This window comes from Lampetra planeri, chromosome 12, assembly GCF_965212315.1.
Source record: "Lampetra planeri chromosome 12, kcLamPlan1.2.h2, whole genome shotgun sequence".
Taxonomy (NCBI): Eukaryota; Metazoa; Chordata; class Hyperoartia; order Petromyzontiformes; family Petromyzontidae; genus Lampetra; species Lampetra planeri.
Genome location: NC_136118.1, coordinates 3,340,984 through 3,368,451, shown reverse-complemented (window position 1 = coordinate 3,368,451; position 27,468 = coordinate 3,340,984). Strand labels below are relative to the sequence as shown.

The following is a 27,468-nucleotide window of genomic DNA, read 5'->3' as shown; positions in this document are numbered from 1 at the left end:
GGGAGTGAGTGAAGGTCGCAGTAGCTCACAGATTTCTATGGGAGTGAGTGAAGGTCGCTGTAGCTCACAGATATTTATGGGAGTGAGTGGACGTCGCTGTAACTCAACGCAAAGACTTAGCCACCCTGTGGCTATTGGGTAAAACCACAGATGTGATCTGAAAAGTCCAGTAGAAATATCACGTTAGTGTGAGAAGGGAGGTAATGGAGGAGTCGGTTGCAATGTAACACAATTATAGGTCACGCAATTATAGGTCAGTAGAACTGTTACGGATAATTCTACTGACCTATAATTGTGTTACATCGCACCCTCCCTTCTCACACTCACGAAGCTCTTTAATTTCTGTGCAGCTTCGTGAGTCGTCGTTGCTGCGTGAAACCCACTTCAACCAATTGCCGTGCGCTTCATCGCATACCTCTCGTTCTCTCTTCCTATGCTCTCTCTCTCTGCCACCCGCAACTCCACCAACCCCCCCATCCCCCAAACCACCCCCCACCACCTCCACCCGCCTCTACTGGCCGCACCGTCCCCCTCCCCCCTCCGCCGGTCGTCAATCACGAGCGCAGACGGCCCCCTGGAGCTGCCGACGCTGCAGCTCATCCCGTCGTCGAACCAGGTGGTGTTCCGCGGCGACCGCCTGCCGCTGCAGTGCACCGCCACGTGGGTAGACGCCAGCACGAGGGTGGAGTGGCACCTCGACGGGAACCCCGTGGGGGCCACGGTGGACGGAGCCACCGTGCTGCTTGAGAACAGCACCGTCCACGACTGCACGCTCATCTCCAGGTCGGAGGTCACACGGGGGGTGGCGGAGGTTGGGCGGGGGGGGGGCGGTCGCGCGCTGAGTAACGGTCAGCCGGGATCGTGAGCCGGGTTCAAAGGTCATGATTCGGATAAGGGTCAGCGTGGTTCATGAACCAGGTTTAAGGGTGACGGCTGGGGTAGTGGTCAACTCGGGTCATGAGCGAAGGTTAGATGTCATGCCTGGGACAAGGGTCAGAGTGGGTTGAGAGGCAGGCCCATGCATTGGGCACCCCCCCCCCCACCACCTTCCATCTGCTGTGAGCCATGATCTATTCTTCATCTCTTCGTCCGCACCTGCGATTAGCACGGTTGGCTAACATACGGTGCGAAAAAAGTTCAACGAACATGCATAGATGGTATAATACGTGCACGGCATCGTGTGTGTGCGAGAAACCATTATTTATTCAAATCACATCTGCATGTGTGCATTTAGGCCCATAGCTCAAACAAAACCGCACGAACGAGACGTTCCAATAAAAATGAGAAGGCACAAAAACGAGACGTCGCAAGCGAATCGTGACCTCGAATCGCGAATTCAAATCGCGACAATTCACGCTGGCCCGGCATCGCTCACCACATGAAAATCGCAAGAGTCGATCAGAAATACTGTTTTTGTTGTTTTTTTATTTAACAGACCGCAGCTCTCGTCACAGCCATCTGTTTAGAATCAGGCCGGAACGCTAGTTTAAAATGCAAATGCCAATGTGAGGCTTTCGTTTGCCTGACTGGCATACTGTTTGGACAGGGATGTATCGTATTAATATGTAATCACTTGCAAAATGTTTTCCGTTCAGGAAAGTAAGTCGACTTTGGTTAGGGATGCATCATTGGTCGAAGGGATGATGCCTGATGGACAAGCCTGACGACATAATTACAGCCAAAGAAGAGAACACTCCAGGGATAAGGACCTCCCACCGTGGAGATAGAGTGATGAGATTAGCTCACGTGGAGGAGTGACATTAATTGTGGCATTGCCAAACATTTATTTGGTCATGGGCATATTTATTTGCTTGTTTTTACACTGTACAGGGGTTTGAGTACCTTGTAGAGAGGAGCTTTATAAATGTAATTTATTATTATTTTTTATTATCATCGCAGGACGATGCCATTGGGCGATGATGGTGATAATGACAATGATGATGATGACAATAATGGTGACATTGTTGATGATTACTTCTTGAAATTGATGATTACGATGACAGTTATGATAACGGCACTGATGATAATAACAACGAAGACTCAGTCTTGATGGGCGTACGTGCGTATGTATTTTGAACTTCTTTCGCACCGTACGTTGCCAACGGCCAATCCCAATTTGTGCCCGCGCGGTTCATCGCTCGTGGGCCCCTACTTCCCGGCTGTCCGGCCCCTCTCACTCCCTCGCCTTTACCCCCCCCCCCACCACGTGTCCCGACACAGTGGGCTCATGCTGCCAGACGTGAGCGTGGGGATGTCTGGCCGTTGGGAGTGCGTGGTGAGCACCTCGCGTGGCAACGCGAGCCGCGCCGTCGACATCATCGTCCTGGAGAACTCCTCGCTGCACTGCCCCGCCGAGCGGCTCGTCAACAACAAGGGCGACTTCAGGTGCTCGCTCACTCGCTCGACCGCCTGTCCACTCGCCCGTTCGATCACCTGTTTGATCGCCCTACCCGCTCAGCAGCCTGGCATACAAGAAAAAATGAAACTATTTTGAGTTTACCAGGTAGGATCCATTGAGCTACGTAGCTCTTTTTCCGAAGCGACCTGGCCACAAATGATAACTCAACGAAGTGGGCTTATTACGTAGAAATGTATAGCAGCCAAATACTCTAAACGCATGAGTATAAATGTGGAGTACCCAGAGAAAAATCCACGTGACCATGGGAAGAACATGCAAACTCTATATATAAATGCATCAGGGTCGGGATCTAGCCCACAACCTCCGGTATACCAGGCGAGGTAGTTAACATCTCGCATGGCACCAACAAACGTAACTTGCTTCCGACAAATGTTCCCGCTTGGCTTGCAGCGCCCAACCACGTCCGTGAGCTCTGGCCGAGCCGACAATGCCCGTTGGATGACGACGACATCTCAATCCCGAAAACCGCCGGTGCCACAAGCTGCGGTTGGCAGAAAGTTAGAGAATTCCCCGAAGGTAGAACCATTGGCTAAGTTGATATTTATCAAATTACAGCGACTAGGCATGCTGCGTTGGTCACGTGGGTTTGTTTTACCGTGCTTCACCACGCCGCTCAGTGCGGTTCAGTGAAGGAGGTGTCCGGGACAGGTTCAGACAGCCATGGCTGGGAATTCTATCCATGGCCAGGAATTGAACTCAGGTTTACCGGGTCTACAGCGCAGAGTGTGATGATCACTGCACTCCAGCTCCGACCCGACATTTTAACAGGAGCGATAGTAAAGTGAGTGCTGCAGGTACCGGCGCAGTGTGCTGGTAATGGCTTAACATCTGCCGATAGCCAAATGTGTAGAAAAAATATTTGAAGACCTCAAGAAGAATGAACTGACATGCCCCCCCACCCCCCACAAAGCGCCGCCCCGTCAGTGTCGCTCATAATCCTATTATCGGGATATTTTGCACATGAGTATTACTACAGTATCCGGGCTATCTTCTGACTTTACTTGAAAGCCTCCGTACGTAATAAACTCTGTAGGCAATGAAGAGGTAGGCTGTAGGTAGGGGGGACAATTTTTATTTAATTTTATAAAGAGAAGAAATGTAATAGTTTCCATACTGTTTTGGGGCATCTGCGAGCAATTTTAAGGCAAGGGAAGAGGGCAGCACCTGCAATGCACTCTGGGTAATGCATATCATCAGGTGACGGGGTAGGTGGGACTTGGCAGTGGAAGAAACGCGGTTGCGGCGACCTGGGAGCTGTTATTTATCGTTCTTTTTTTTACAGTCTTCTTTTGATATGCGGGCAGCTTCCAGATGTGTTCGGATTCGTCCTCTCTGCTTCTCTCCCGTCCATACCGTAACCTGCTTGACCGCCGAGTACACATTTGGATTATGGAGCATATCTGGAATTAATAGGTGTGGAGACATTAACGAGCGGCCTAACGAGCAACAGATGTGGGTCACGAGCAGGCTTGTTCGGATCTCCCGAACCACAATGTTAAGCACCCCAATATCAGATACTTGTTATAACATACAATTTTGAAACGTGAACCGTCTAAGATGCGATTTCAATATGCCGTACATGAGTTCATGATGATCATAATAATTATGAATGGCTCTTTGTCAATCTACTAATGGACGAAGGCCTCACCACGCCGCATTGGCCATGGGGATTATTTGACTATTCTTCGCCATGCTGGTCAATAGGGGTTGGTGGATGGGGGCAGGGGTGAGCGGGACAGGTCCAGTTCAGGTATCACTCACCACTCATTGTTACCCGAGAATCAAACTCAAGTTGCCAGATTCATACCGCGGTGCGCCAACCACTGCATCGCTGCTCCACCACCACGTCCAGGAATTGTGACAGCTTCATACGCAACGTGGATGCAAACGCACAAACCCCCATTGTAAACGGCGCCAATGTTTCTCCACCAAGGAAATGGTTGTTCTTGAAGCGGAGGATTGTTAAGTCTCCACAGCAGACACGTCCGTAAGTCTATCAAGCAAGCGCTGTCGTTGTCGCCTCGCGGTGGCCACCTTGCGCTCTCTTTCCTGGGGGTGGGATGGGGGGGGCTGCGGTGGTGTGTGTGGGGGGGGGGCAGAATTTACGACGAAGCTCATCGGGCTGGTTTCACTCCGCTCCGTTATCCACGAAACAAAACGCCTCTTCGGCGCCGAGCGGTGAGAGCCGTACCCCTTCGCCAGCCGTGCCGGAGACGACCGGTGGTTTGCATTAGGAGGCTGGCATGCCCTGCCGTGATTCACGCCACATGTCCGCCCAACATCTGGCACGCAAGCTTTCCAATTTTATGCATTCCTCACGCGAAGCTGTGACCCAGTAGAGGCACGGGCGCCGTGCCCAGCAGAGGGACGGGACCAACCGATGAACGTGCCCAGCAGGTTACCAATCGTCTGGTGGCACCACCCCGTCGCCTTCTGCCTCTCGTTTTCCACTGCACAGCCGAGCTGCTGTGCCAGCCTGGTTCGGCTCAGGAGGTGGACGTGTTGTTTCAGCCACCGGCGAATAAGCGAGCTCGTGCCCCTTACGTCGAACGCAAGAAACGAGTCTGACTGAAAATGAGAAACCCCGTGACCCGAGCCAGATTCAGATGTCTTGTTTACACCGGAATTTCACGGTTTTGTTCTGGCTCCGGCTTTGGGGAAAATATCAGTGGTGCAAAACGAGCCGCCTGTTATTCGTGTGTGCCCTTCGCTGACTCGGATGTCCCAGGGGGGGGAGTAAAAATGGGAATGAAAGGCGTCGCGTCCGTTAACAAAATGCGCCGATGTCTGGCAGGTGGCCGCGGACGCTGGCGGGCATCACGGCCACGCTGCCATGCCCCCACCACCAGCCGCTAGCATCCGTCGGGCTCGTTGGCTCGCCAGTCCCTGCCGGCGGCGGCGGCGGTGGCTCCTCCGGCGGTGGTGGTGGTGGTGGTTCCGGTGCGCTGGTGGCGTCGCGGAGGTGTGACCGCACAGGGCAGTGGGTGGACGGGGACCACGCGAGCTGCCAGTACGCCAACGAGCATACGCGGCTCCTGCACACGTTCACTCAGGTGCAGCCAAGTGGCGGTCGCCGCGACGCTTTCTCACGTGACGGTCACCGCGATTGTGCGATCTGGGTTTTTTGTTCCAACCGACGGGTTGCCAAACCCCACAGGCTCTAAGGCACCAAAATGCCAAGCGGCCAGCGACGACGGTCAGCACGGTTGAAGTTTGCAACGGATGAAAGCGAAAGCGTTGCGTGAATTGAGCGAGGTTATTTAAATATATGGTTAATGAAAACTTTTTTTTTAAACACTTGGGTAACGAGACGCAGACAGGGAATGCAAGTTTGTTCGTGGCACTTGTGAGCACCACTCACTCGCCCACCTCACCCTCCTCACCATCACCACCATCATCGCCCTACTCACCATAACCACCCGGCTTGCTCTCCTCACCCCCCTCCTCACTATTCTCATCACCAATCACACCATCATCACCCTCTTCCATCCTCCTTACCCTCCTCATGTTTTGTTTATTGCGTTTTTTAGTTTGTTGCGGTTGCACCCGATTCAAGAGCCGAATGGCTCACAGGGCTATACCAAATAAATGAAACTGAAACTCATTTCTTTAAAAATCAGCTGTTTTGTCTATAGTTTGTTGTCCTTCCCCCGCACCTCCGATTAACGCGGTTGGCTACGTACGGTGCAAAAGAAGGTCAACGCACACGCGTGCAATTGACGAGGGCGATAACCGCGCTGGCTCCAGGGCTGGATGTCTCACTGAGAATGTCGTCTGGAGTAGGCCCAGAGACCGGATGTGGCGTGCTGGGTGCGGACATATTTTCGGAACAGACCTAGCTGACACGAATCGCTGACTGGGAGAGCCCCAGGAATGTTCAAACTGTATGTCTATCATGTTAAAATATACTGTATATACTAACTTTACTACCCGGCTTCGCCCGGGACTTGGATTCACCACGCCCGGCCGCCTTTGTCTCCCCAGTGGCGATGTTCACACACCACACCAGTTACTCGTGTGAGGCTGAGTCGACCTAGGGGAGGCCCAGGAGCGGTTAAAATAATCGTCACCGGTGGTGGCCGTGAGCGGGAATCGAACTCGGGTCGCCGGGTTCGTAGCGCAGCGGGCTACCCACTGCACTACAACGCGTTACGCTTCCACACGCGTGGGTCACGTGACAGATTTGACGTCACAGCTCACGTGCCGTGTAAAAAATAGATGCATTATTGAGCTCCCCCCCCCCCCAAAAAAAAGTGTATTTTTATAATTGTTGCATGGTTGTACAGTCTGGAAATTACCCACAAGGCACATTTCAAGTTTGTTGCATGTCGGGAAGTATGCTAAACATTTTAAACAGACACACATAATTACAACTTTGCTTATATATATGGAGATATGTTTTGGTGGACCCGTGGTGCAATGGGAAACGAAACTGCACCGTAAGCCTGGCCACCCGAGTTTGATTCCTGGCCACAGCTGAAAGCCCCTTTGATTCTGAAACCGATCCATAACTCCCGAACCCTTTATACCGACCCACACTGACCAGCGTGGTGAAATATGGTCAAACAACCCCCACGACTGCTTGATTTTTTTAATCATTCACAAAATTTCAAACCAGTGTCGGACTTCGAAAAGACACAGCATAGGCATGTACACTATAGATATATACAAGATAAGAGCTGTTTATTGTTTGGGTCATGTCCTCTTTGAAATGAAGGGGGCATTCGATGCCCCATTTAATGGACACTACAAGGCCAGGGTAGGTGGCCGTTGGGGGTTGGAAAAGGCCATTGCTTTCGGGTGGCACTTGTTCGTGGTCTCCTCTGAGAGTTCAAGTTCAAGTTCATTTATTAGGTATAGCCCTGTGAGCCATTCGGCTCTTGAATCGGGTGCAACCGCAACAAACAAAAAAAACATGAACAAGAACACATCTTAAAGTGAATATGTGACTAAGTGCAAACAGAAAATCCAAGAAAAGACAGCAAAATATTGCAAAAAAAGCACCGTACACCAACGCTGTGTGCAAAAATCCCAGTGGGATGCAAGTCAAACAACAACAACAACCACAAGACAACTTAGATTAAGGCCATCAGTCTTACTCCGTACTACAACAAACAAACGTGGCCAAACCAGTAAACTTTTCGAAATCACCAAAATGAAACAGTGATCATAGGAACTGTGACGGAATTTTCACAATAAACGACACCTCCTCTTCCTCCACCTCTTCCTCCACCTCCTCCTCCTCCACCTCCTCCTCCACCTCACCCTCCACCTCCTCTTCCTCCACCTCTTCCTCCATCTCTTCCTCCACCTCTTCCTCCACCTCTTCCTCCACCTCTTCCTCCACCTCTTCCTCCACCTGCTCCTCCACCTCTTCCTCCTCCACCTCCTCCTCCACCTCTTCCTCCACCTCTTCCTCCACCTCTTCCTCCACCTCTTCCTCCACCTCTTCCTCCACCTCTTCCTCCACCTCACCCTCCACCTCCTCTTCCTCCACCTCTTCCTCCATCTCTTCCTCCACCTCTTCCTCCACCTCTTCCTCCACCTCCTCCTCCACCTCTTCCTCTTCCTCCACCTCCTCCTCCACCTCCTCCTCCACCTCCACCTCTTCCTCCACCTCCTCCTCGCACCGCAGATGCCGGTGAACGCCACCACGGCGCCGACGCTCGCTCAGCAGCTGCTGCCGTGCATCTCGGAAGCGCCAGGCCTCGCCGACAAGATGGACGTTGTGTTCGTGGCGCAGATGCTGGAGAAGTTCACGACGTTTTCGGACAGGAACAGAGAGGTCTTTCTTCACAATGTGCATCCCATGTCTCACACATCCTATACGTACACATACATACAAATACATTGAAATGCTATAATTGAAATAAAAAATATAAGTAAATACCATTTGAGTGTTTTCCACCAGGCGTGGGTGGCAGTAAAACAGCAAAAGGAGAGAATTTAACATATATATGACTATATTTGTTTAAAATCCACCAAGCACGTACTCGTCAAAGATGAATAGCGCAGTAAAGTGTGTAAAACGATTACCCTTTGTGTAAAACAGCAATGTCGAAGAGATGATGTTTCCAAGTCCAGAGAGATGAAAACAACAGTGTGATCTCCTTCAAAACAAATCCACAGGTGGGGAAGCAAGGGGAATATTCGACCAGCCGTGTCTAGCAAATCATATTCCCCGAAGATGACAATGCTGTACATATGCTGCTTCTTAAAGGTGCGGATGAAAAGGCATTCTGGGGTATTTTGTGATCGTGGCTTTGAAGGGCCGCAGACTGCCTGTGCCTGGAGGCTGCGCACTTCATGAATCTCTGCTGGGCTCCCCTCAAAACTAACTCATTCTGGCCCTGACCGCGGTCCTTCCAGGCTCCTCCCCCCTTAACCAGTATATTGATACAGATTTTTTTGCTGTGACAGTTTCACCTGAAGACGGAAGCTTGTGTTGCCTCCGAAACGTCGTGATTTTATTGTTTTATTTTTTTAATTTAAATTTAAATTTTTTACCTACATGGTGACTTTACCGAAAGAACTAAGAGTACGGGTTTGTTTTGTCGCCCAGCTCGGCGAGCTGATCGTGGACATGGCGAGCGCCGCGATGGCCGCCGACGAGACGGTGCTTGTCGCGGCGCAGGCCGAGGCACGGGCCTGCAGCCGCATCGTGGCCAGCGTGGAGCGCTTCGCTCGCCAGGCTCTGCTCGGGGGGGCCCAGGACTTCAATAAGGTCTCCGGGCGCGCGACACCACCCCTCACCGATGAGCTACTGCCAGGGGTTGGGGCTGCGATTCTGGGCCACTGGGAATTTTTTTTTGTATACAATTCAGAATTTGTAGCGTGCACGGTTTTTTTCGATCACACTCAGAGAGAGAATGAGGCGTGGGAGACCACGGACGAGACCAGGAAGGCAGCCAGAAACGGCAACAACTATTGACCGAGTTGAGCTGCCACAAAAGCAACCCGACTTAACTTTGAAATCCAATCAACAGGAACAATATTTAACGTGTAAATGCAATCACACCTCAAGACGCGTTACAAACTAGAAGGAAAAAACACACTGACATGAGGGTAGAAGGGGTCTGGGGGAGGCCGGGCAGGGAAACACGGGCAAGAGGAGAGAGAGCAACAGCGCTACCCAGAACACATTTTTACGACCTCGTCAGATCCCAAAAGCTGAGCGGTGTTGAGCCTGGATTCTGCTGGGCTGGGTGACCACCATAATAGGAGACGCGGGGCTTAGTGCTGAGCAGCAGGACACACATGCAATTGGGGGGCCCTCGTCCAACAGTAGACTAACACAAGGGACTGTACAAGTACACATGATGCGTGTTGACTTCTTTCGCACCACCATACGTAGACAACCGCGCTAATCGGAGGTGCATGTAAGCAGTCGTCACCTCACGCTATCCCACGCTCCATCTCCTCCCTCCTCCTCCTCTGCAGTTCTCGGCAAACATCGCGATGACTGCCCTGCGCATCAAGCCGTCCAGCTTCTCGGGCATCACGTGCACGGCGTTCCGCAAGACGGCGAGCTACGACCGCCTCGCGGTGACCGCCCCGCGTGACAGCGCCGGCAGGGAAGCCGCGGCCTTCGCTGCCGACGGCGGTAGCGTCGGCGCCTCTGGAAGCTACAGCGGCAGCGGCGGCTTTGACCAGCAGCTCAGCTTCAAGTGCAACGCGGGAAACCTGACCCACTCGCTGCTCCACTTCCCCGGCAAGGTAGTGGCTGGCACTGGTTAGGCAGACGCACCAGAGGATGTACGAACGCAGGGCAAGGCAGGATACACGATGTAGAAGTCTGGCAGAGCACATGTCAGTATAAATTTCGATTTAAAGCTTTCGTGACTGCAGGGATTCATCTTCTCACAGAGAGAGAATTCTCACAGTGAGAATTGTATTTTATTATGTTTTATTTTTATCATTTTATTATTTCCCTTCTACGTGACTTTACCGAAAGAAATTATAAAAAATAAAACATAATAAAATGCAATTCTTACTTTGAGAATTCTCACTGTGAGAATTGTATTTATTATGTTTTATTTTTATCATTTTATTATTTCTCTTCTACGTGACTTTACCGAAAGAACCAAGAAGACATGGCAGTATGTTATCTATGTACGTTGATCTTCTCTCCCCACCATGCATAGCCAAGCGTGCAATTCAGATGTGCCCGCGAGAAACAACAGGAAAAATGCAGTCCTAAGTAAATGTGTTTTCGATTTAGATGTAAAAATACACAGTTCAAATGGGCAGGTGAGTATTGCAGATATGATTTGGTAAAAAAAATATTAATCATACACTGGGTGGGACGTATGTGCAGGATTGGGGGAGGGCCAAAAAGGCATTGGAGTGGTCACCATGAGTCCAGTGACCAAGGGCAAGAGAAGACCTGAAAAGCAGACGGCAGGATACCATTAGGGCAGATTCTAGAGGTCACATGTCCACAGTGTGCAGCACCTGTAGGATTTGGTGGAGGGTAGAAAGAGCTGGCGAGGTGCGGTGGCATCTGTGGCTTTCGTGTTTGGTCTCATCCACCTGAGAAGTTAGAGCAGGTGGAAGGGGGTGGAGGGGGGTCATCGTCGCGAGTGAACGCATCACCGAAACGCATCACCGAAACGCTTTCTGTCGGGCGCTCCGCACTCCCAGAACACGGTGGCCGAGGCGTCGGTGCAGCTGCCTCCGACGCTGCTGGGCGGCCCGGCGGGACCCGGCGCGGGCTGGGGTTCCCGCGCGCCGGTGCCGCTCCCCGGCAGCCCCGGAGACAACACCTGCCTCCTGCAGCTGGTGGTCTTCCGCAACGGGCGGCTCTTCCCGCCGGCAGGGAACGCGTCCGACGCGGCTGACGCCGGCCGGCGCAGGGCGGTGGTGACGCCCGTGCTCTACCTCAACATCGGTGGGTGGCTCGATGCGCGACTGCGGACATTGTCCTTCCCCCACCGCCGCCGAATGGCCTTGGTTGGCTACGTACGGTGCGAAAGAAGTTCAACGTGCGCACGTTTTAGTGCGGGGTCGATCGATTGCTCTGCTGCTCAGTTCTGCAGTGTAACCACAGCTTTGTTTCTCACCGAGGGTTTTCTGCATCGCTGTTAGCATGGCGTAGGCCTAGAAGCAGGACCATACAGTGGTCATTGTCAGAGGAAGGTATACTAGATGTGGTGTTCCGGGTGCAATAATATTTTCCGGGTTGGTAGCACGGGGTAGGCCTCGAGATGGGACGTGACTTTGCAGCCGTAGACTAGTAGTGTATGGTTCTTTATGTAAGTCGGTGAATCTCTACGCTATCTCTATCTCAAATCGTGGACTACACAGTACACCGCAGCCCATTTTGATCATTCGCCGGCATCGTTTTGGATGTTCACCGCGAGGCTACTCCTGGAGCCGTCCACTGCCTCACTCACCAACGCCGACGTGAACGTACACGTGAACTATTTATTTTTATCTCGTGAAAAAATATCGATTTTTAGCTGGGATATCTTTTTTGCAAGGGTGTCCCGGGGAGTCGAGAGACGCATGCAGAGCAAACACACGTAACGACACGTACACAAACACATTTGAATCTACAACATAAACAGTTCACGTTTAGGCAGTGTGAAATACATATATACAGAGTCAAAAAGTAGGAACATTGCTGCTTAACTGCCCTCCTGAAAAAAGAAGAAACGTCCTCGGACACTCGGCACGTTCATCGATAACATTGCCACAAAAGTAAAAAAAAAAGCATAAAATAGGTGACATTTCAGGCATAGCAGGCAGGCTATGAAGAAGAGCAATTGCCAGTTTCATTGACGAATGTTTTGAGTTTTCGTTACCTGTGCTGATGCAGCACTGCCAACGCAGTTGGGCAAAACAGAAAGATCTCGTCCACGACTCGATATCTCAGTCCCACTCCTCACCGCGATCCCTCTCCTGCGCTCAGACGGCCTCAGCGCCGACGACCTGGTGGACTGGGTGGCCGTGTCGCTGCGCCGTTTCTCGCCCGGCACGGACCCCGTGGCGGCACTGTGGGACCCCGAGGCCCGGGGCGGGCGCGGAGCCTGGGGCCTGCAGGGCTGCCGGCCTGACGGCTCGGAGGGCAACGTCACCACCCTGCGCTGCGGCCGCCTCGGCAACTACGCCGTGCTCATGGTGCGCGCCCCCTGAGCTCCGCGACGTCTTCAAAAACGACATCAGTGACGAAAATATATATTCTTTTAGCCACAGGTGACCATGAGTGGACACCAAGCGTGATGACGACTGTGACTCCCCACCAAAATCCCAGGCACAACGGTGGGTGAGTTAACATCCCGCCACGGTGGCGCGAGATGTTAACTCCCTCGCCTGGTTTTCAGGAGTTTGTGGGTTCGATCCCAACGCTGACTCCTGTATATTTGGAATTTGCATGTTCTCCCCGTGGTCGCGTGGATTTTTCTCCGGGTCCTCCGGTTTTGCCTCCACATTTAGGATAAACACGCGTTTATAGTATTTGACTGCTACAAATTTCCACAAGATAAGCCACTTGGTTGAGCTATCATTTGTAGCCAGGTCACTTTTTAAAAATAGCTATATAGTTCAGTGGGCCTTACCTAGTAAAATCAAAATAGTATAGTTGTAGTTTAGAATATTTTTCTCTCCGACGTGTGTTCCGGATCTTACCGCGTGTTGTTCTGGATGGTGTCTGACGTTTCGCTCCACCTCCTGGGCGCTCTTGTTCATGAAACGTTTGCGTCCCGGTGCGAGTCTGTGAGCCTCGGTGCAAGTCAATTGGTGTCTACACGAGTCTTGAGGCTCTCGATGTGAAGCTGGTGGTCTATACTGCTGTGTAGCTGTTGAGTGTGCAGGCAGTGCAACTGCACCAGAGCCCATAGGCTGGAGGGGGCACAGGGCACCTGGCTACAAGATACGATTGGGGGAGGTGGGCGGTAGGGATCAGACAGGGGACCCCATTTAATTTCTCAGCTCCAGGGCCCATGCTACCAATGTTGCGCAACTGACTTCATTGATCAAACACCGTGGCGCTCATCGAGCCTGACGAACACTCCTCTCGGGCTCAGTCAGTGGAGCAGCTTGTGAGTGTCGCAGACGGCGCATTTGCACCAGAGGTCGCAACCGGGTACCCAATACCCGTACCCTACCCGATACCCGGCTACCCGTACCCGGCTGGGTATGGGTACGGGTAGCCGTTTGCGACCCTGGTGCGGCCGGGTACGGGTAAGGAATCCAAACCCGTTTGCGACCTCTGATTTGCATCGGGGACCCCACGTTCCAGCGGAGGTCATAGGGCCGCCGGGCTACGAAGACGGCCAAAATTTGGACACGAGTGACACGTCGCCTTGCCGACGCGCCGCGACGCGACCGTCCGTGCGTGCGTTTTGTGCCCGCAGGACGTGGTGGCGGCCGGCGCGGGGGAGCAGGCGGCAGTGCGGCTGCTCCACCCGGCCGTGTACGTGTGCTCGGCCCTGCTGCTGCTGTGCCTGCTCGCGCTGATCACCACCTACGTCCTGCATCACAGGTGCGGCCGACAACTTTGCTGCTGTGCGAGTGTTGATGCCACGAGCGTTGTTGTGGCAGATTATGTTGGGCAGCAGGGTGCTGCAGGGGAGATGTTAACTGCCTCGCCTGGTATGCAGGAGGTCGTGGGTTCGATCCCAACCCTGACGCCTGCATATTTGGAGTTTGCGTGTCTCTCTCCCCGTGGTCACGTGGAATTTTCTCTGGGTCCTTTGGTTTTTCCCTCTAAATTTAAATGCATTTAGAATATTTGGCTGCTCTTAATTTCCACATGATAAGCCACTTCGTTGAGCTATTATTTGTGTCCAGGTCACTGAAAAAAAGCTTTATAGCAAAGTGAGCCTTACCTGGTAAAATAAAAATAGTTAATAAGGGCCTGAATTCGATTCCTAATTCGGGCGCCTTTCTGCATGGAGCTTGTATGCTCTCCCCCACTGTTGTTCATGGGTTTTCTCCGGATTCTCCAGTTTCCTCCTCTAGCCTAAAAAAACGCAATATTACGTAACTAGTATTGGCTAAACAATCCAATACTGAATATGTAACTATGAATTACTTAGTTGGGATTACATACAGCAGCAGTAACATCGCCCACTACTGCAAATACATGGCAGGACCCTCCTGAAAAATATTCTTGAGACTTGGCGAGGTTTTTCAAAGGATGCTGTTATTGTTGTGACTTGTAGCATACAGCCCATGTGTAGTGATGCACTCAGAGATACTCGGAGTAGGATGCACTCAATTTATTAACAGCCTTCCACTCCAAGCAACAGCCCCGACCCTTCCCTCGGGGTCCCCTTTTATCCTCCCAGCGTGGCCTCGCACCGCCCCGGCCACGCGACCCTGCTAGAACTACTCACGGGTTCCCGGACTTACCTCACGTGCCCCCTCTATCACCTTTGCCCTACATCTCTCTCTCCGACTTATCACGTGACCTGCTGACAGACAGGGCTGCTGCAACTGCAAATCCCCTTATATACCAGCAACCCGCGCTATTCTACGTAGTGACCCATTCCATGTCACTACACACGTATCAATCCAGGACTGGATGAAGGCCTCCACACACCATGTCGGCCATCTTGGTTGTGTGACCTTCCTCACCTGGCTACTCAGCGTGGGTGGGTGAAGAGAGTTGGTGGGTGGGTGGGTGAGTGGGTGGGTGGGTGGGCGGTTTCAGATATCACTCGCCACTTATGTTAGCCGTGGCCTGGAATCAAACTCAGGGCCGGGAATCGAACTCAGGTCGCCGACTTCATAGCGTAATGCGATTACCGCTCCACCCCAGGTACTGCGATGGCCTCACTCTTAGGCTCCAGTCTCTATGTGTTTGCTCAGCCAAGTCCTGATGCCAGGAGCTTCACGCACTCACTTTGTACAGACGTCTTGGCCCAATATTGTCATTATTGTCAATGAATCGTCATTGTCAAAATCAATAATCGTCATTCATAATAATCATCATGAACCACCTTCATCATAAATCCATTATTTTCATCAATGCTCATGGTGAACATAGTTATTATAGTGGTGGCAGTGGGTCTGCTAGTGGCGGCGGTGGCACTGTCCATGGGTACAGGGGGTGATTGTGACGATCACAGTTCCGCTTCACTTGGCGTCTACATTTTAGTGCTATTCTCATCGTATCGTCTGCTCGTCTTGTCGAGCCAGATGACAGAGCCCCCGAGTTCCACCGCCGGGTCCGGTCAGGGGGCGGCACTCGTCACAGGGGTCTGTCACTGACCCACACACCGCAGAGTGGCCTGTGGCAGCGTGGGCCCCAGGTGCCGAGGTTGGCTGCACACAAACCCTAAGCCAGTACAGAACTTGTCGCCTCTAAATGTAGCTGCTACTCAAGACGCCGAACACGTCACGGGTAGAACACACTGTATATACTACACTTAAGACACTTGGCAGATGAAGAGGCAGGCATAGGCAGAAGAGGTGCGCATGCGTGTGTGGAGTGGTGAGTGTGGGGAGCGGTGGTGTAGCGGTTAGCGCGCTGCGCGACTCGAGTTATATTCCCGCTCACGGCCAACACCAGTGACGATTATATTATCTTAACCGGTCCTAGGCCTCCCCTAGGTCGACTCAGCCTCAAATGAGTACCTGGTGCGGTGTGTAAAACATCGCCACGAGAGAGACAAAGGCGGCCGGGCACGGTATTGGCCGTCCACCCCATCGTGTGCCATACCGACCTTCATAGGTGCCACTCGCTAACAGCACTTGCCCCAACAGTCTGTTCAGGCTTTACGGGGAATCTTTGTCTTTGTGGTGGTGAGTCACTGTGTCTGGAGGTAATTGTGTCGAGGGTTAGCCACCGTGCTACAAACCCGGTGACCCCCCCCCATCACGGCCAATATCAGTGAACCGGTTGCGGGCAGCTCGGCTTTTAATGAGTACTTGTAAACATCATCCCTGGGAGACAAAGACAGCCGGGCGTGATGCTTGCCACTGCACCCCGTCGTGCCGCGGCATTGACCTTCGTAGGTGCTCGCCGACACAGCGCTTGCCCCAGCTGTTAATTCTTAAGGCGACGTGGAGAGAGTTCCCGATCCTTTGTGTGTTGTGTGCTCAGGGTGATCCGCGTTGGCCACAAGAGCTGGCACATGCTGCTGAGCCTGTGGCTGCACCTGGCTCTCGGCACAGCCATCTTCGCGGGAGGCATCAACCGCACGCAGCCCGCCGTCGTCTGCCAGGCCGTGAGTGGGCGCGATCGTCTGTCCGGCTTTATTTCGCTCTGCGTGCGTGGCTTTCACTCTCATTTCGTTTGTCCCGGTTGAAGATTTTTTCAAAGAGAGAAGGCGAGAGATGTTGTTTATGATTTAAGTTGGTCTATAATTAATTATGATGATGATGATAATGATGATTAGCCCCCAAAACCCCACGCAGTGTAGGGAGGCTCTCATCCAGCAGTGGATTGACAAAGTGCCATATGGATGAAGGCCTCTGTTACAGAGTTTGTTTGACCGTACTTCACCACGAATGTCATTTGCGGTTTGCTGAACGTGGTGGCAGCCCAGGACCAGTTCAGATACTGCTCATCGCTGATGGAGACTGTGGCCAGGAAATGAACCAAGGTCTCGAGTCACTGCTCCGAATGATATCTAACCCATGTGCGTCGTGGCTTCGACTGGAGTTAATGTCTCTTGATTCTCTGCGGGAGATTGACAACGGCATCTCTGTACGTTGAAACGTCTTTCGCACCGTACGTAGCCAAGCGTGCTACGTACGGTGCGGGGGAAGGACAACGAACTAAACGCAAAAAGGTGTTCTAAAGAAATTCGTTTTCAATTTAGATGTAAAAGTGCATAGTTCCAGTGCCTTACCTAATATCAGAAGGAAGAGCGTTCCAGGTGGCTGCAGAAGCACATCTGAAAGTGCACGATGCAGTGACCGTCTTTGTTCGACGGTTAGCCAAAAGCCACTGCCAGGATGACCGTAGTTTGTGTGATGGTTCACGCTCCTTGACGATATCAGCATGGCATTGTGGTTCCTTAGTGGCAAGCACTGTGTGTGTAATGAGTGCGGCTTCATAATGTGTTCGTTCGGCAACCGGAAGCTATTGCAGCTCGGCGAGCACTGGACAGACCCGTCAAGGCAGCACTGACCACGTGATCCTTGCTTCAACTAGAGCAGGGGTGGGGAACCTTTTTTCTGTCAAGGTGCCATTTGGATATTTAAACATCATTCGCGGGCCATACAAAATTATCAACTTAGAAATTAGCCTGTTATATTTGGTCAAACATTTGATTAACTCACCCCTAATGTGATGGGCAGGAACTGCTTCTCTTTGGTGAGGCGTCTGATGTTAGCTGCTGGTATTGATGATGCTGCTACTCGCAACTGCTTTTCCAGGTTTGCTCCTAGATTTATTGAATTTCGAGTCCCGCCTGCGGTTCCCTTGGCAGGGCCACACCAAATGATTTCGCGGGCCTTACACGGCCCGCGGGCCGGACCTTCCCCACCCCTGAACTAGAAGGACAATAGACTCCGTTCAGTGGCCTAGCACGGTCAGCATCGGCGCTGGTGAAAGGAGCAAAATGGGGGGGGGGGGGGGATACCCTCGTCAAATCTCGTCCCTCGTCGTAGCCCCGAAGGCTGAGCCCCTTCTGCCCCGTGGGCCCTGCTACAATCGCGCGCCACCCGCTCGCTCGATGGCTACGCTGGCACCATCCGTTGACGCGCGTCGTCGTCGTCATTGTCGTACGGGTGCCAGGTGGGCATCGCGCTGCACTACGCATCGCTGGCGTCGCTGCTGTGGCTTGGAATCCTGGCGCGGAACCTGTGCAAGCAGCTGCGTGGCTGGAGGGCGCCACCCCAGCCCGGTGACGCCGCGCTGGGCCCGCAGCCCCGGCCCATGCTCCGGTACGTTGGGACGTGAGACACGAGCGGCGGGCGGTGAGGCGAGCTCGCCCCAACAGAGACGAGGCAAATCGCCAACGTCACCGCTCTGTTGCTCTCAATAGGGGTGCCGCGGTGGCGGGATGTTAACTACCTCGCCTGGTATACAGGAGGTCGTGGTTTAAATCCAGACCCTGACGCCTGTATATTTGTAGTTTGTATGTTCTCCCCGTGGTCGTGTGGATTTTTCTTTGGGTCCTCCGGGTTTTCCCTCCCTATTCATAAATGTGCATTTAGAGTATTTGACTGATGTGAATTTCCACGTGATAAGCCACTTCGTTGGGCTATCAATTGTGGCCAGGTCACTTCCGAAAAAGAGCTCCATAGCTCAGTGGGTCTTACCTGGTAAAAAAATTAATAGTTTCAATTATCACTGCAATGGAGTATTCTGGCTGATATGGTCAGATGTTTAACTATCTTCCAACCAGACGTCCAGCTCTGTTTGAGAACATCGCACTTTGTCAAATGATTTGCATCCAAAGCATGATGGGAGTTGCGTCTTCCAGCTGTACATGAACACATCTTTGTGTGTCGTTAAATGTGTCGTCAGGTCTAGGTAGCTTAGCAGCGTTGAGCCGAGATGGTGCTTGAATGGGTGGCCACCAACAATTAACAGCTCTGGGGTTGTCGGCAGCAGAGGGCAATGCAGCAAAATTAATTGTTGCACTGTACTTCTATGGTGCCTCACCTGTGCTCCTTGCCTTCACCAACCCATACTGATCAGCGTGGTGAAGTATGGTCCTTTCTACCCCATGACCCAGGGACTCTCTAAATCCAATTGTACAATTCCGAGATGCTCCATTTCATTGACACGTTTATTTACAAAGAAATTCCTTTTGAAATCCAAGTGTTTAATCAAGTGATTGCGATTTGTTACGCTATCTCGATTGAATACAATGCAAGTTGTTACACACCGTCCGTCCGTGCTTGTAGTTTAAGGCACCGAGTCTGGTGCTGTGTAAGCCGAGCCACAGGGTCACTTTATCAGCGATACCGTCCCCCCCCCCCCCCCGCACACTCTGCGGGCAGCACCACCATCTGTCACAACACGGCCCGTGCCAGCGAGCGCTACATCTATCGCTCGTAATCAGAATCTTTCGCGCGCGTTCCACGTTGCGGGCAGCCGTCGGCCAGGGCCAGCGGTGCTTTGAATTGCGCCCCGTTAACGGTGCCCCTTTGCTTTGCTCAGGTTTTATCTGATCGGAGGAGGAATTCCCATCATCATATGCGGCATCACGGCGGCGGCGAACATCAAAAACTACGGCAGCACCGACAGCTCTGCCTAGTGAGTGGCTCCGTGTTGGCGCACGGCGTCGCGTGGGAATGCGCGTTCCACGGAAAGAATTGTCCATGTCGCCCGACTTATATGGCGGCGAGATGTTAACTACGTTGCTTGGTATGCAGGAGGTCGTGGGTTCGATTCAGACCCCGACGCCGGTATATTTGACGTTTGCACGTCTCTCTCCCCGTGGTCGCGTGGATTTTTCTCCGGGTCCTCCGGTTTTTCCCTCCACATTTAGAAACGTGCGTTTAGATTATTTTGCTGCTATAAATTTCCACACGATAAGCCACTTTGTTGAGCTATCATTTGTGGCCAGGTCACTTCTGAAAAAGAGCTGTATAGCTCAGTGGGCTTTATCTGGTAAAATAAGCTGGTGGTTATTTAGGAATGTGACGATCGATTCGTCTATTATTATCGATATCTACGTTCACAATGAAAGCTAAGGATTGGGTTGGCTAAATGCCAGCTTTGAGAATGAAAACTATCAGCTTGACTGTCATGCAAAGAGCATTGCTGTCAGTGGCAGAGCAAGTGGGAAAGTGCTGCCCCACTACCGTACGGACCAGAGAGATCACTTGAAGGGATCTCAGAAGTAGTTCCGGCATATCTGCTTCTCCGGGCCATTTTCAAACGAGAAGTTTTGGACTGCTCTGTAAGGGACCTGAATTGAATCTGACTGATTACATCATTCCATGAGCACCATTGAGATAGCATTGGGAATCAATACAATCATACAACGTTTGTACGTGTTAAAATGTTATGTGTTCCCATTGTCATTCACCCCTTTCTAATGGCACATAGGCTATGATGTAACCTCAGCAATGAACCACTACATTAACAACAAAGTTGAAAATAACTGTTGCTTATCACTCAAATTGTTAACGAAAAACTTAAACGATTCATTTAATCTTTACACACGTAATGGTCACCTTATAAACAATTGATTGAAGCCTGTCCTTCTTCCGCATTGTTTGCTTTCCGCTTGCGAAGCTGCTGGATGGCGTGGGAGCCCAGCCTTGGAGCCTTCTACGGCCCCGCAGCCTTCGTCACTGCCATCGCGTGCATCTACTTCTCCTGCGCGCTCGCCCGCCTGCGCAGGATGCGCTCTCGATGCAAACGTGAGGCCCTCAAGGAGTCGCAGGCCATCGGCGGCGCCACCACCGTCATCGCCGTCGCCAACGGCAGAGACAACGACAACAATGAAGAGGAGAAAGAACGGGGCGGCTGTGGCCCGGTCGGCCCGGTGAGCCTGCCGGAGCAGGCCCTCGCTCGCCCCGAAGCGACCGACTCGGCGTCGGCGTCGCAAGCGGAGGCGCCGGCCGAGGCGCCGGAGGACGAGCTGCCGCCGGGGGCGCGCCTCGCGGGGCTGGCCGGCACGTTCCTCGCGGCGACGGCCGCCTGGGCCTTCGGGGCGCTGGCCGTCGCTCACCGGGACGGGAGGGTCGAGTCGCACGCGTACGCGGCGCTCTACGCCGCCTCCACGACGGCGCTCGGCCTCTTCCTGCTGGCGCACCACGGCGCGCGGCGCAGGGACGTGTGGCAGTGCTGGCGCGCGCGCTGCCCCCGCCGGGCCCCCGGGCGCGACTACACGCTGCAGCTGGGCACCGGCTCCAGGCTGCCGTCCGGGACGTCGCTCACCATCAACGGCTCGGGCCCCGCCACCGGATGCGGCAGCGGCGATTCGTCGGTGGCCGAGAAGTCCCACTCCACTGCAACCAACGGCAGCAAGCTGACCAACCTGCAGGTGACCTGCGCTCCTCTTGCCGCGGCGTCGCTTTCCTCTCTCTGCCTGTGATTCTTGATAACGCGCCCTCGTGCGTTTCACTCGGAGCGTCGGCGCGGTGGGTGGCGCACTGGACGACGTTGTGGCAATAGCAGTATCTCAATGTGGAACGTTAATTTGCAGACAAAGCCACAAAAGGTGCAAAATATGGTTCACGTGTTTGTCCAGCAGACAAGTTAAATATGGATTTTGGTTCAAATCCATGATAAAAGTTGATGAAGTGGTTAGGGAACTGCGTTCAGAACCCACCGGACCTGACATCTGTGGTAAATGATAATTGAACCAGTTCTTGGCCTCTCCCTTCATCAACCTGCTACTGACCAGTGTGATATGATCAACAAACCCCGTGACCGATGGCGAAGCCCTCATAAATCAGCGTATTGACAGAGGGTCGTACACTAATGGAATGAGATGTTTAATAATATTTTTGTGTTCCTACTCTTAGTTTTTTTCGGTAAAGTCACGTAGGTAAAAAATAAAATTACTAAAAGTAATAATATAAATAAAATAATAAATCACGACGTTTCGGAGGCAACACAAGTCTCCGTCATCAGGTGGGACCGTCATAGCTAAAATTACTGCATCAAGTGAGGCAAAATTCCAAGAGACCAGCCCTTAAATACAAGTTAAGGGGGGAGGGGCTTATCTGAATGTGGTAGCCAGTGAATGGAACGTGGGGGTGGTGGGCGGGGCTACAAGAGAAATTGGCAAACGTCGTCAATGTGCAAGAGAACAATCAAATCTAGAATTTTGTGTTCCTCTTTGTGCCATCCCACCGACCGTAGGTGGCGCGGAGCCGAGGCCTGGCACCGATGGCGCCTTTGCCCTGTGACGCCAACAGCCTCACGGAGCACTCCATCGACCGCGACCTCAATATGCACGTCGTTCCCGTGGAGTGCGCCATGGCGGCCGCGGCGTCTGCGGCGGCGGTGCAGGGAGGGCAGCACAGAGCCAGCGGCAATGGGCACGTCGGGCGCCACTCGGGCGCGAGATCCGGAGGCGGCAGCCGCTCTAGGGCGGGCGGCAACAGCGGCGGCGGCGGTGGCAGTAGCTCGCTGTCCCACGGGCAGCAGCAGACGCAGGCGCAGAAGCAGAGGGCCAGCCGACTGGCCGTGCTGCGCGAGTACGCGTACGACGTGCCGACCAGCGTCGACGGCGAGGAGAGCGGCGACCGCGCCGCTGTCGGCGGCGCCGCTCTCGCGGCCGGCGGCGACCAGGACGGCCGCCGCGGCAACGGCGGCGCCGCGGCGGCCCCGGCGGCGGCGGCCGCGACGGCGGCGCCGGCGGCGGCCAGGGCGACGGCGCCGACGTCGGCATCGCTCGCGAGCCACGGCAGGAGCCGCAGGTGCCGGCTGAAGACGCGGGCGAGGGCCAGGGCTTCGAGCGAGGCGCTGCAGGCCACGGGCGTCGACGCCAGGCCCGGCGCGGCGGCCACCGGACTGAGCCAGCAGGAGAGCAGTGACAACGCGAGCACGCTGCCGTGCAGGAGCAGCGACGAGGGCAGCGGGCGGTCGGGCCAGCTGGCAGAGTGGCCGCTCCGCTCGCCCTCGTCCACCGAGGCGGTGGACCGGGCGCCGGGAGGAGGAGGAGGAGGACCGGCTACGACATCCGACAGAACCATCACCATCGAGCTGGGCACGCGGGAGCGGCGCTCGCACGGCCTCAACCTGGCGAGCCAGAACGGAGCGCTTCAGGGGAGCCGGCAGAGCATCGGCCTGCTCAGCTCCGACAGCATGGCCAGCGTGCGGACTGGCCACTGGAAGAACGAGACCACCGTGTAGCGTCACGCGCGTGTGCGAAAACGCCCGTGCACACGTTAAATCAGTGTGCGTGCGTGCTCGTGCCTATCTGCGTGTGTGTGTGTGTTTTCACATATATATGCACGATGCGCAAGTTTGTGTACAGTGTGTTATGTACGTCACAGGAACTTCTTCGTTGTAATATAGAGTTTGTCACTTTGGGTTTTCAGTCTGTTTTTACCACTTGCACACAAGTTGTTCGGTGGCGCTCGAGAAACGTGATGAAGACGTCGGCGTGAACCTCTCCTTGTTGTCTCCGGGTCGTTTTTGCCGCTGAAGCCCCCACTCGCAAACCCTCCAGCGCCCGTTGTCATCGTCTGCGTACAAAGACCAAAGATGCACTTAGACTATTTCATTTGTTGCAATCGCGAGACGTTTTTTTCTTTAAAGAAGAAACGGCCGTTCAGATCCTCCAAGTGCCTTACGAGAAAAACTTCAACGATGCTGCAAAGTTTTTTGTAAAGTTTGTTACGACGTATAGCAGGGTTGAGCTCTTTAGCTCGTGGACTAAATCATTATCGCAGCAGTATTCCAATTGTTTCGTTGTGTTTAAGAGAAATGTCTGTGTGAATAGCTACGCATTCGGAATCGATGACCGAACGTCATACTTTTTTACCGATGCGGAACATTAGCAAATGAATTTATTACGAGAACAAATGAATATCGAAGCTTGCGAAACAAGAGCGGAATCATTTGAGACGCGGGGGACCGAGCAGCACGTGCAGGAGCTGTTACCGGGATGCGTCACTCCTCTGCGGTTTTCCTTTCTTTTAAATAAGCACTCGTCAACAAATCTGCTGCTGAAGACTCTTCGCAATACGGACTCTGCGCGGCCGCCTGTTCAGCCGACCGCGTGTGCGCCCGTCGCTGGATTCCACAACAGCCGCTCCAGAGTTGCTTTTCAAAGCACGAGGCGGTGCGGTCGTCGAAACTCAACATTGCCCCGCCTGTGAACACTTCGCGCGCCCGAAAGTGAGGAATGCGATCAACGAAAACCCAAGAAGCGCGAGACGTCGCGTGCCGCGGCTGAAGACAATCAGTGGAGGTGTTGGCGATGGACCGCGTGCGACGCCCCTCAATCCGTAGTTCGGGGTTTCGTGGTGAGCCACCATTGTCCGCCTTTCCACGTCGTTTACTGATCTCCGTTCGATGACAGATGAAGTCACTTACAAGCTGCGTGCGCCTGATGATTGGTAAAAACGTTATTCAGAGAACGCCACCTCAGATCGGGATGGACATGGCTTTGTGCTTTGAGCGTGCATTTGTACAGTGCCGGATTAAACTAGTACGTGACCTGTAGCATATGTTATAAAGGGGCCCTAAATAAAAAAAAAACTTTAATAATTAAAACACATATTTAACTCGCATAGTAAAGTAATTGTTTTTTTTTCATTTGCTATACAGCCAGAAAATACGACAAATCGCTAACCTTAAACACACAGTCGTTCGTAAAAGTTGAAGGCGGTATAGTACTACAGTAATAGAGCAAGCGCAGAGTCACTGACTCGGAATTGATAGCTTGAAAGCATTTGGCGCTGGGCCCTTGACAGTGCGGGGCCCGTAGCATATGTAGCTACTTGTGCTACTACGATAATCCGGCACTGCGTTTTTGTTCCCCGTGACAGAGAGAGCTCTGAATAAAATTAAGATAAGAGGTCATGTGTGTGTGCGTAGAGGACACGGCTTCAGATTAACAGCAAGCAGACAATACGCCTCGTTCACGTATGCCTTTCTCCGTGTTAAAATGTCAGAGTATTTCTCACACGACCCAGCCGCACAGCCTTGTCGGAGTGCATGATTTCAGCTGCGTTGTTTCGAGACGAGCAAACTGGGCCGGTTTCGACGCACAGTGTCTCATCAGCAGAGTCTGGCTTATTTTGAGATATGCATCAACTTAAAGGCTGTTTTTACTTCACACGGGAGACAAACAACAAAGACAAAGATCCCCCGTATAGCCTTAACAGACTGTAGGGGCAAGTGCTGTTAGTGAGCACCGATGAAGGCCGGCACGGCACACGAGGGAGTGGGTGGCCAGCACCACGCCCGACAGCCTATGTCTCCCTCGTGGAGATGTTTACACACAGCACCAGGTACTCATTTGAGGCTGAGTCGACCTCGGGGAGACCCACAGCCGGTTTAGATAATCGTCACCTGGTGTTGGCTGTGAGCGGGAATCAAACTCGAGCCGCTGGGTTTTGTCGCACAGAGCGCTAACCACTGCACTGCCGCTTCGTGCGAGTCACACACATGCAACTTAAATTGCACATTATCTCCATTGTTACTCTTAGGCTTTTTCGGTAAAGTCACGTAGGTAAAAATAAATAATAATAAACAATATAAATAATAGAAATAAAATCATTCTTATGAAATACATATTTTATTATTCTTTTATTAATATCAATAATTGTATTTATATTATTATTTATATTATTTATATTATCTCTTTTTATTATTTATTTTTACCTACGTGACTCTACCGGAAGAACCTAAGAGTATGAATCCTTGCCGTCACGAAAGCTTCAAATCTAGAATCTCCATTGTTATTTGAATTGGCCCTTTCTTCGTCACGTGGGCGTGTTCACCAATCATCAGACGCGTGCAGCGTGGAACGACTTGTATGTGAAGGGAGTGTTCGAAGGGGGGAAGATTGGTGTTCATGGAAAAATGTGAACAGTGGGTCACGGGGACAGGAAGTTGAGAAACCCTGCCTTAGTTAAATGCATGATATGAAGGAATCATTTTAATGTACGGCACTGTGTGCGTTAGGCACTCGCCAGTATTTGCAATAGAATTAAAACCGATACGCGATGATTCGTGCTGTGGAAATTGTGCAGTAGGATCTAAATGAATTGGGGAATCCAAATGTGATGGAGGGATGGATGGTATTATCCTTGTTGCTGGGGAGAAGATCACCTACCTGTTTATGCAAAGTCAGTCGTTTAATGGTACTTACAATAAAGAGGGGGAAGGAAATGAACACGAAACGCGTCAGTGGTATATTCACAGTTCGGCCGTGTTGCCCCTGTGCCGTCATTTTTTTTGTTTCCCCTGTTTAAACAAATAATTTAATATATAATTCATAAATTAACATTCAGTCTACTTTGTCCTTTTTTTTGTTAAGCATGATAAATCTCCTTTAAGCTGCATTCGGTGTTGTATTTAATTGCCGTGTAATTGTAAGAAATAAAAGCATTATTTTTGAAACTTTACGAAAACACATTCTCAAAAGGCCTCTCCATTTGTGCGCACACGCCAAATCCACCTCTCAGCGAGCATGCCGCTCTGCCCTGCTTGTTAGTGCTGAGTGGCAGCCCGGCGATAATTGGGGCTATTATCCAGCCAACAAAACGTGTCGGTGGCTCACAACAAGTTTGCTCGTCGAGCAGGAGAATGTATGGCATTGCAGGTGCGCTCGGGCTGTGTGGACCACCACTGGTATCCATTGGCTTGGGCATGAGGTTGGTGGATCGTGCAGAGATTGAGCATTGTTGTGCCTGGAACACACCCTTGCAGGTTAACGACGTGCGTGCAGGATTTGTCATAGAAAGTATGTGTCTGATTACATCAGTCCAGCGTTTACATCTTACTTCCTACTACGCACGGGTTTTATCCGAGTACCTTACGTACGCAAAAGTGTCCACGAAATTTGGCAAACATTCCAGAGCAGGACCTTCTTTTTAAAAAAAAACTTCTTGAGACTCAGGCTTTCTTGGGTATATAAAGAATTGTAACTTATTCAGTTGCGAGCAGTGGGGAATTGCAAAGGAGGTATGTGGTAGGGAGAGAGAGAGAGAGGGGGCATGGCTTTTTAAAAGAACCTCTCTCCCCCCTCCCTGGCTGCTGCTTCTATTGTTCATGGTTCATCTTTTTTTGGCCCGTAGCAAATTGTGGTAATTACATGCATGTTAAGACCTAACCACATGCAGATTGTTACGAGAAAACATAAGGTTTTTTTTTATACTGTACTTTCAACCCTGTACCTTTCGCATGCATGCTGAAGATTTAAATTATATCTTTACAAAAAACGTTTACGTTTAAAATATTTATGACACTACAAATGCAGCACCATATATATGCCATCCTGAAAGTTCACCATAAGCTTTCTAAAAAAAACTCTTTCCTACCATATAAATGTGGAATCCCACCACTGGCTCAGGGAAAGTCAATGGTGAGAAGCAGCATGCAATGCTCACCAGTGCACGGGCGAAACGCTGCCTTTTGACTCTTTACATTTTTTGGCCGCAAATTATGCGCGACAGCAAGCAATGCACGGCTGTGTATTTGGATCGGTCAAACACGTGGCCGC

General features: G+C 52.1%; 1 protein-coding gene across 1 annotated transcript in view; it reads left to right on the top strand.

The window, feature by feature from the left end:
* Positions 1-26,377, top strand: part of LOC144721528 (adhesion G protein-coupled receptor A3-like) — a 108,218-nt gene extending 81,841 nt beyond the window's left edge. The window contains exons 7-20 of the mRNA XM_078599202.1: positions 567-783; positions 2,221-2,385; positions 5,214-5,472; positions 8,055-8,204; positions 8,982-9,143; positions 9,860-10,135; positions 11,063-11,309; positions 12,333-12,541; positions 13,777-13,904; positions 16,473-16,596; positions 18,114-18,262; positions 19,488-19,583; positions 20,571-21,324; positions 22,149-26,377. Coding sequence (XP_078455328.1) covers positions 567-783; positions 2,221-2,385; positions 5,214-5,472; positions 8,055-8,204; positions 8,982-9,143; positions 9,860-10,135; positions 11,063-11,309; positions 12,333-12,541; positions 13,777-13,904; positions 16,473-16,596; positions 18,114-18,262; positions 19,488-19,583; positions 20,571-21,324; positions 22,149-23,144 — 3,932 coding nt within the window. The 3' untranslated portion in view covers positions 23,145-26,377. The remainder of the gene's footprint in view (positions 1-566; positions 784-2,220; positions 2,386-5,213; positions 5,473-8,054; positions 8,205-8,981; positions 9,144-9,859; positions 10,136-11,062; positions 11,310-12,332; positions 12,542-13,776; positions 13,905-16,472; positions 16,597-18,113; positions 18,263-19,487; positions 19,584-20,570; positions 21,325-22,148) is intronic.
* Positions 26,378-27,468: the final 1,091 nt, after the last annotated feature.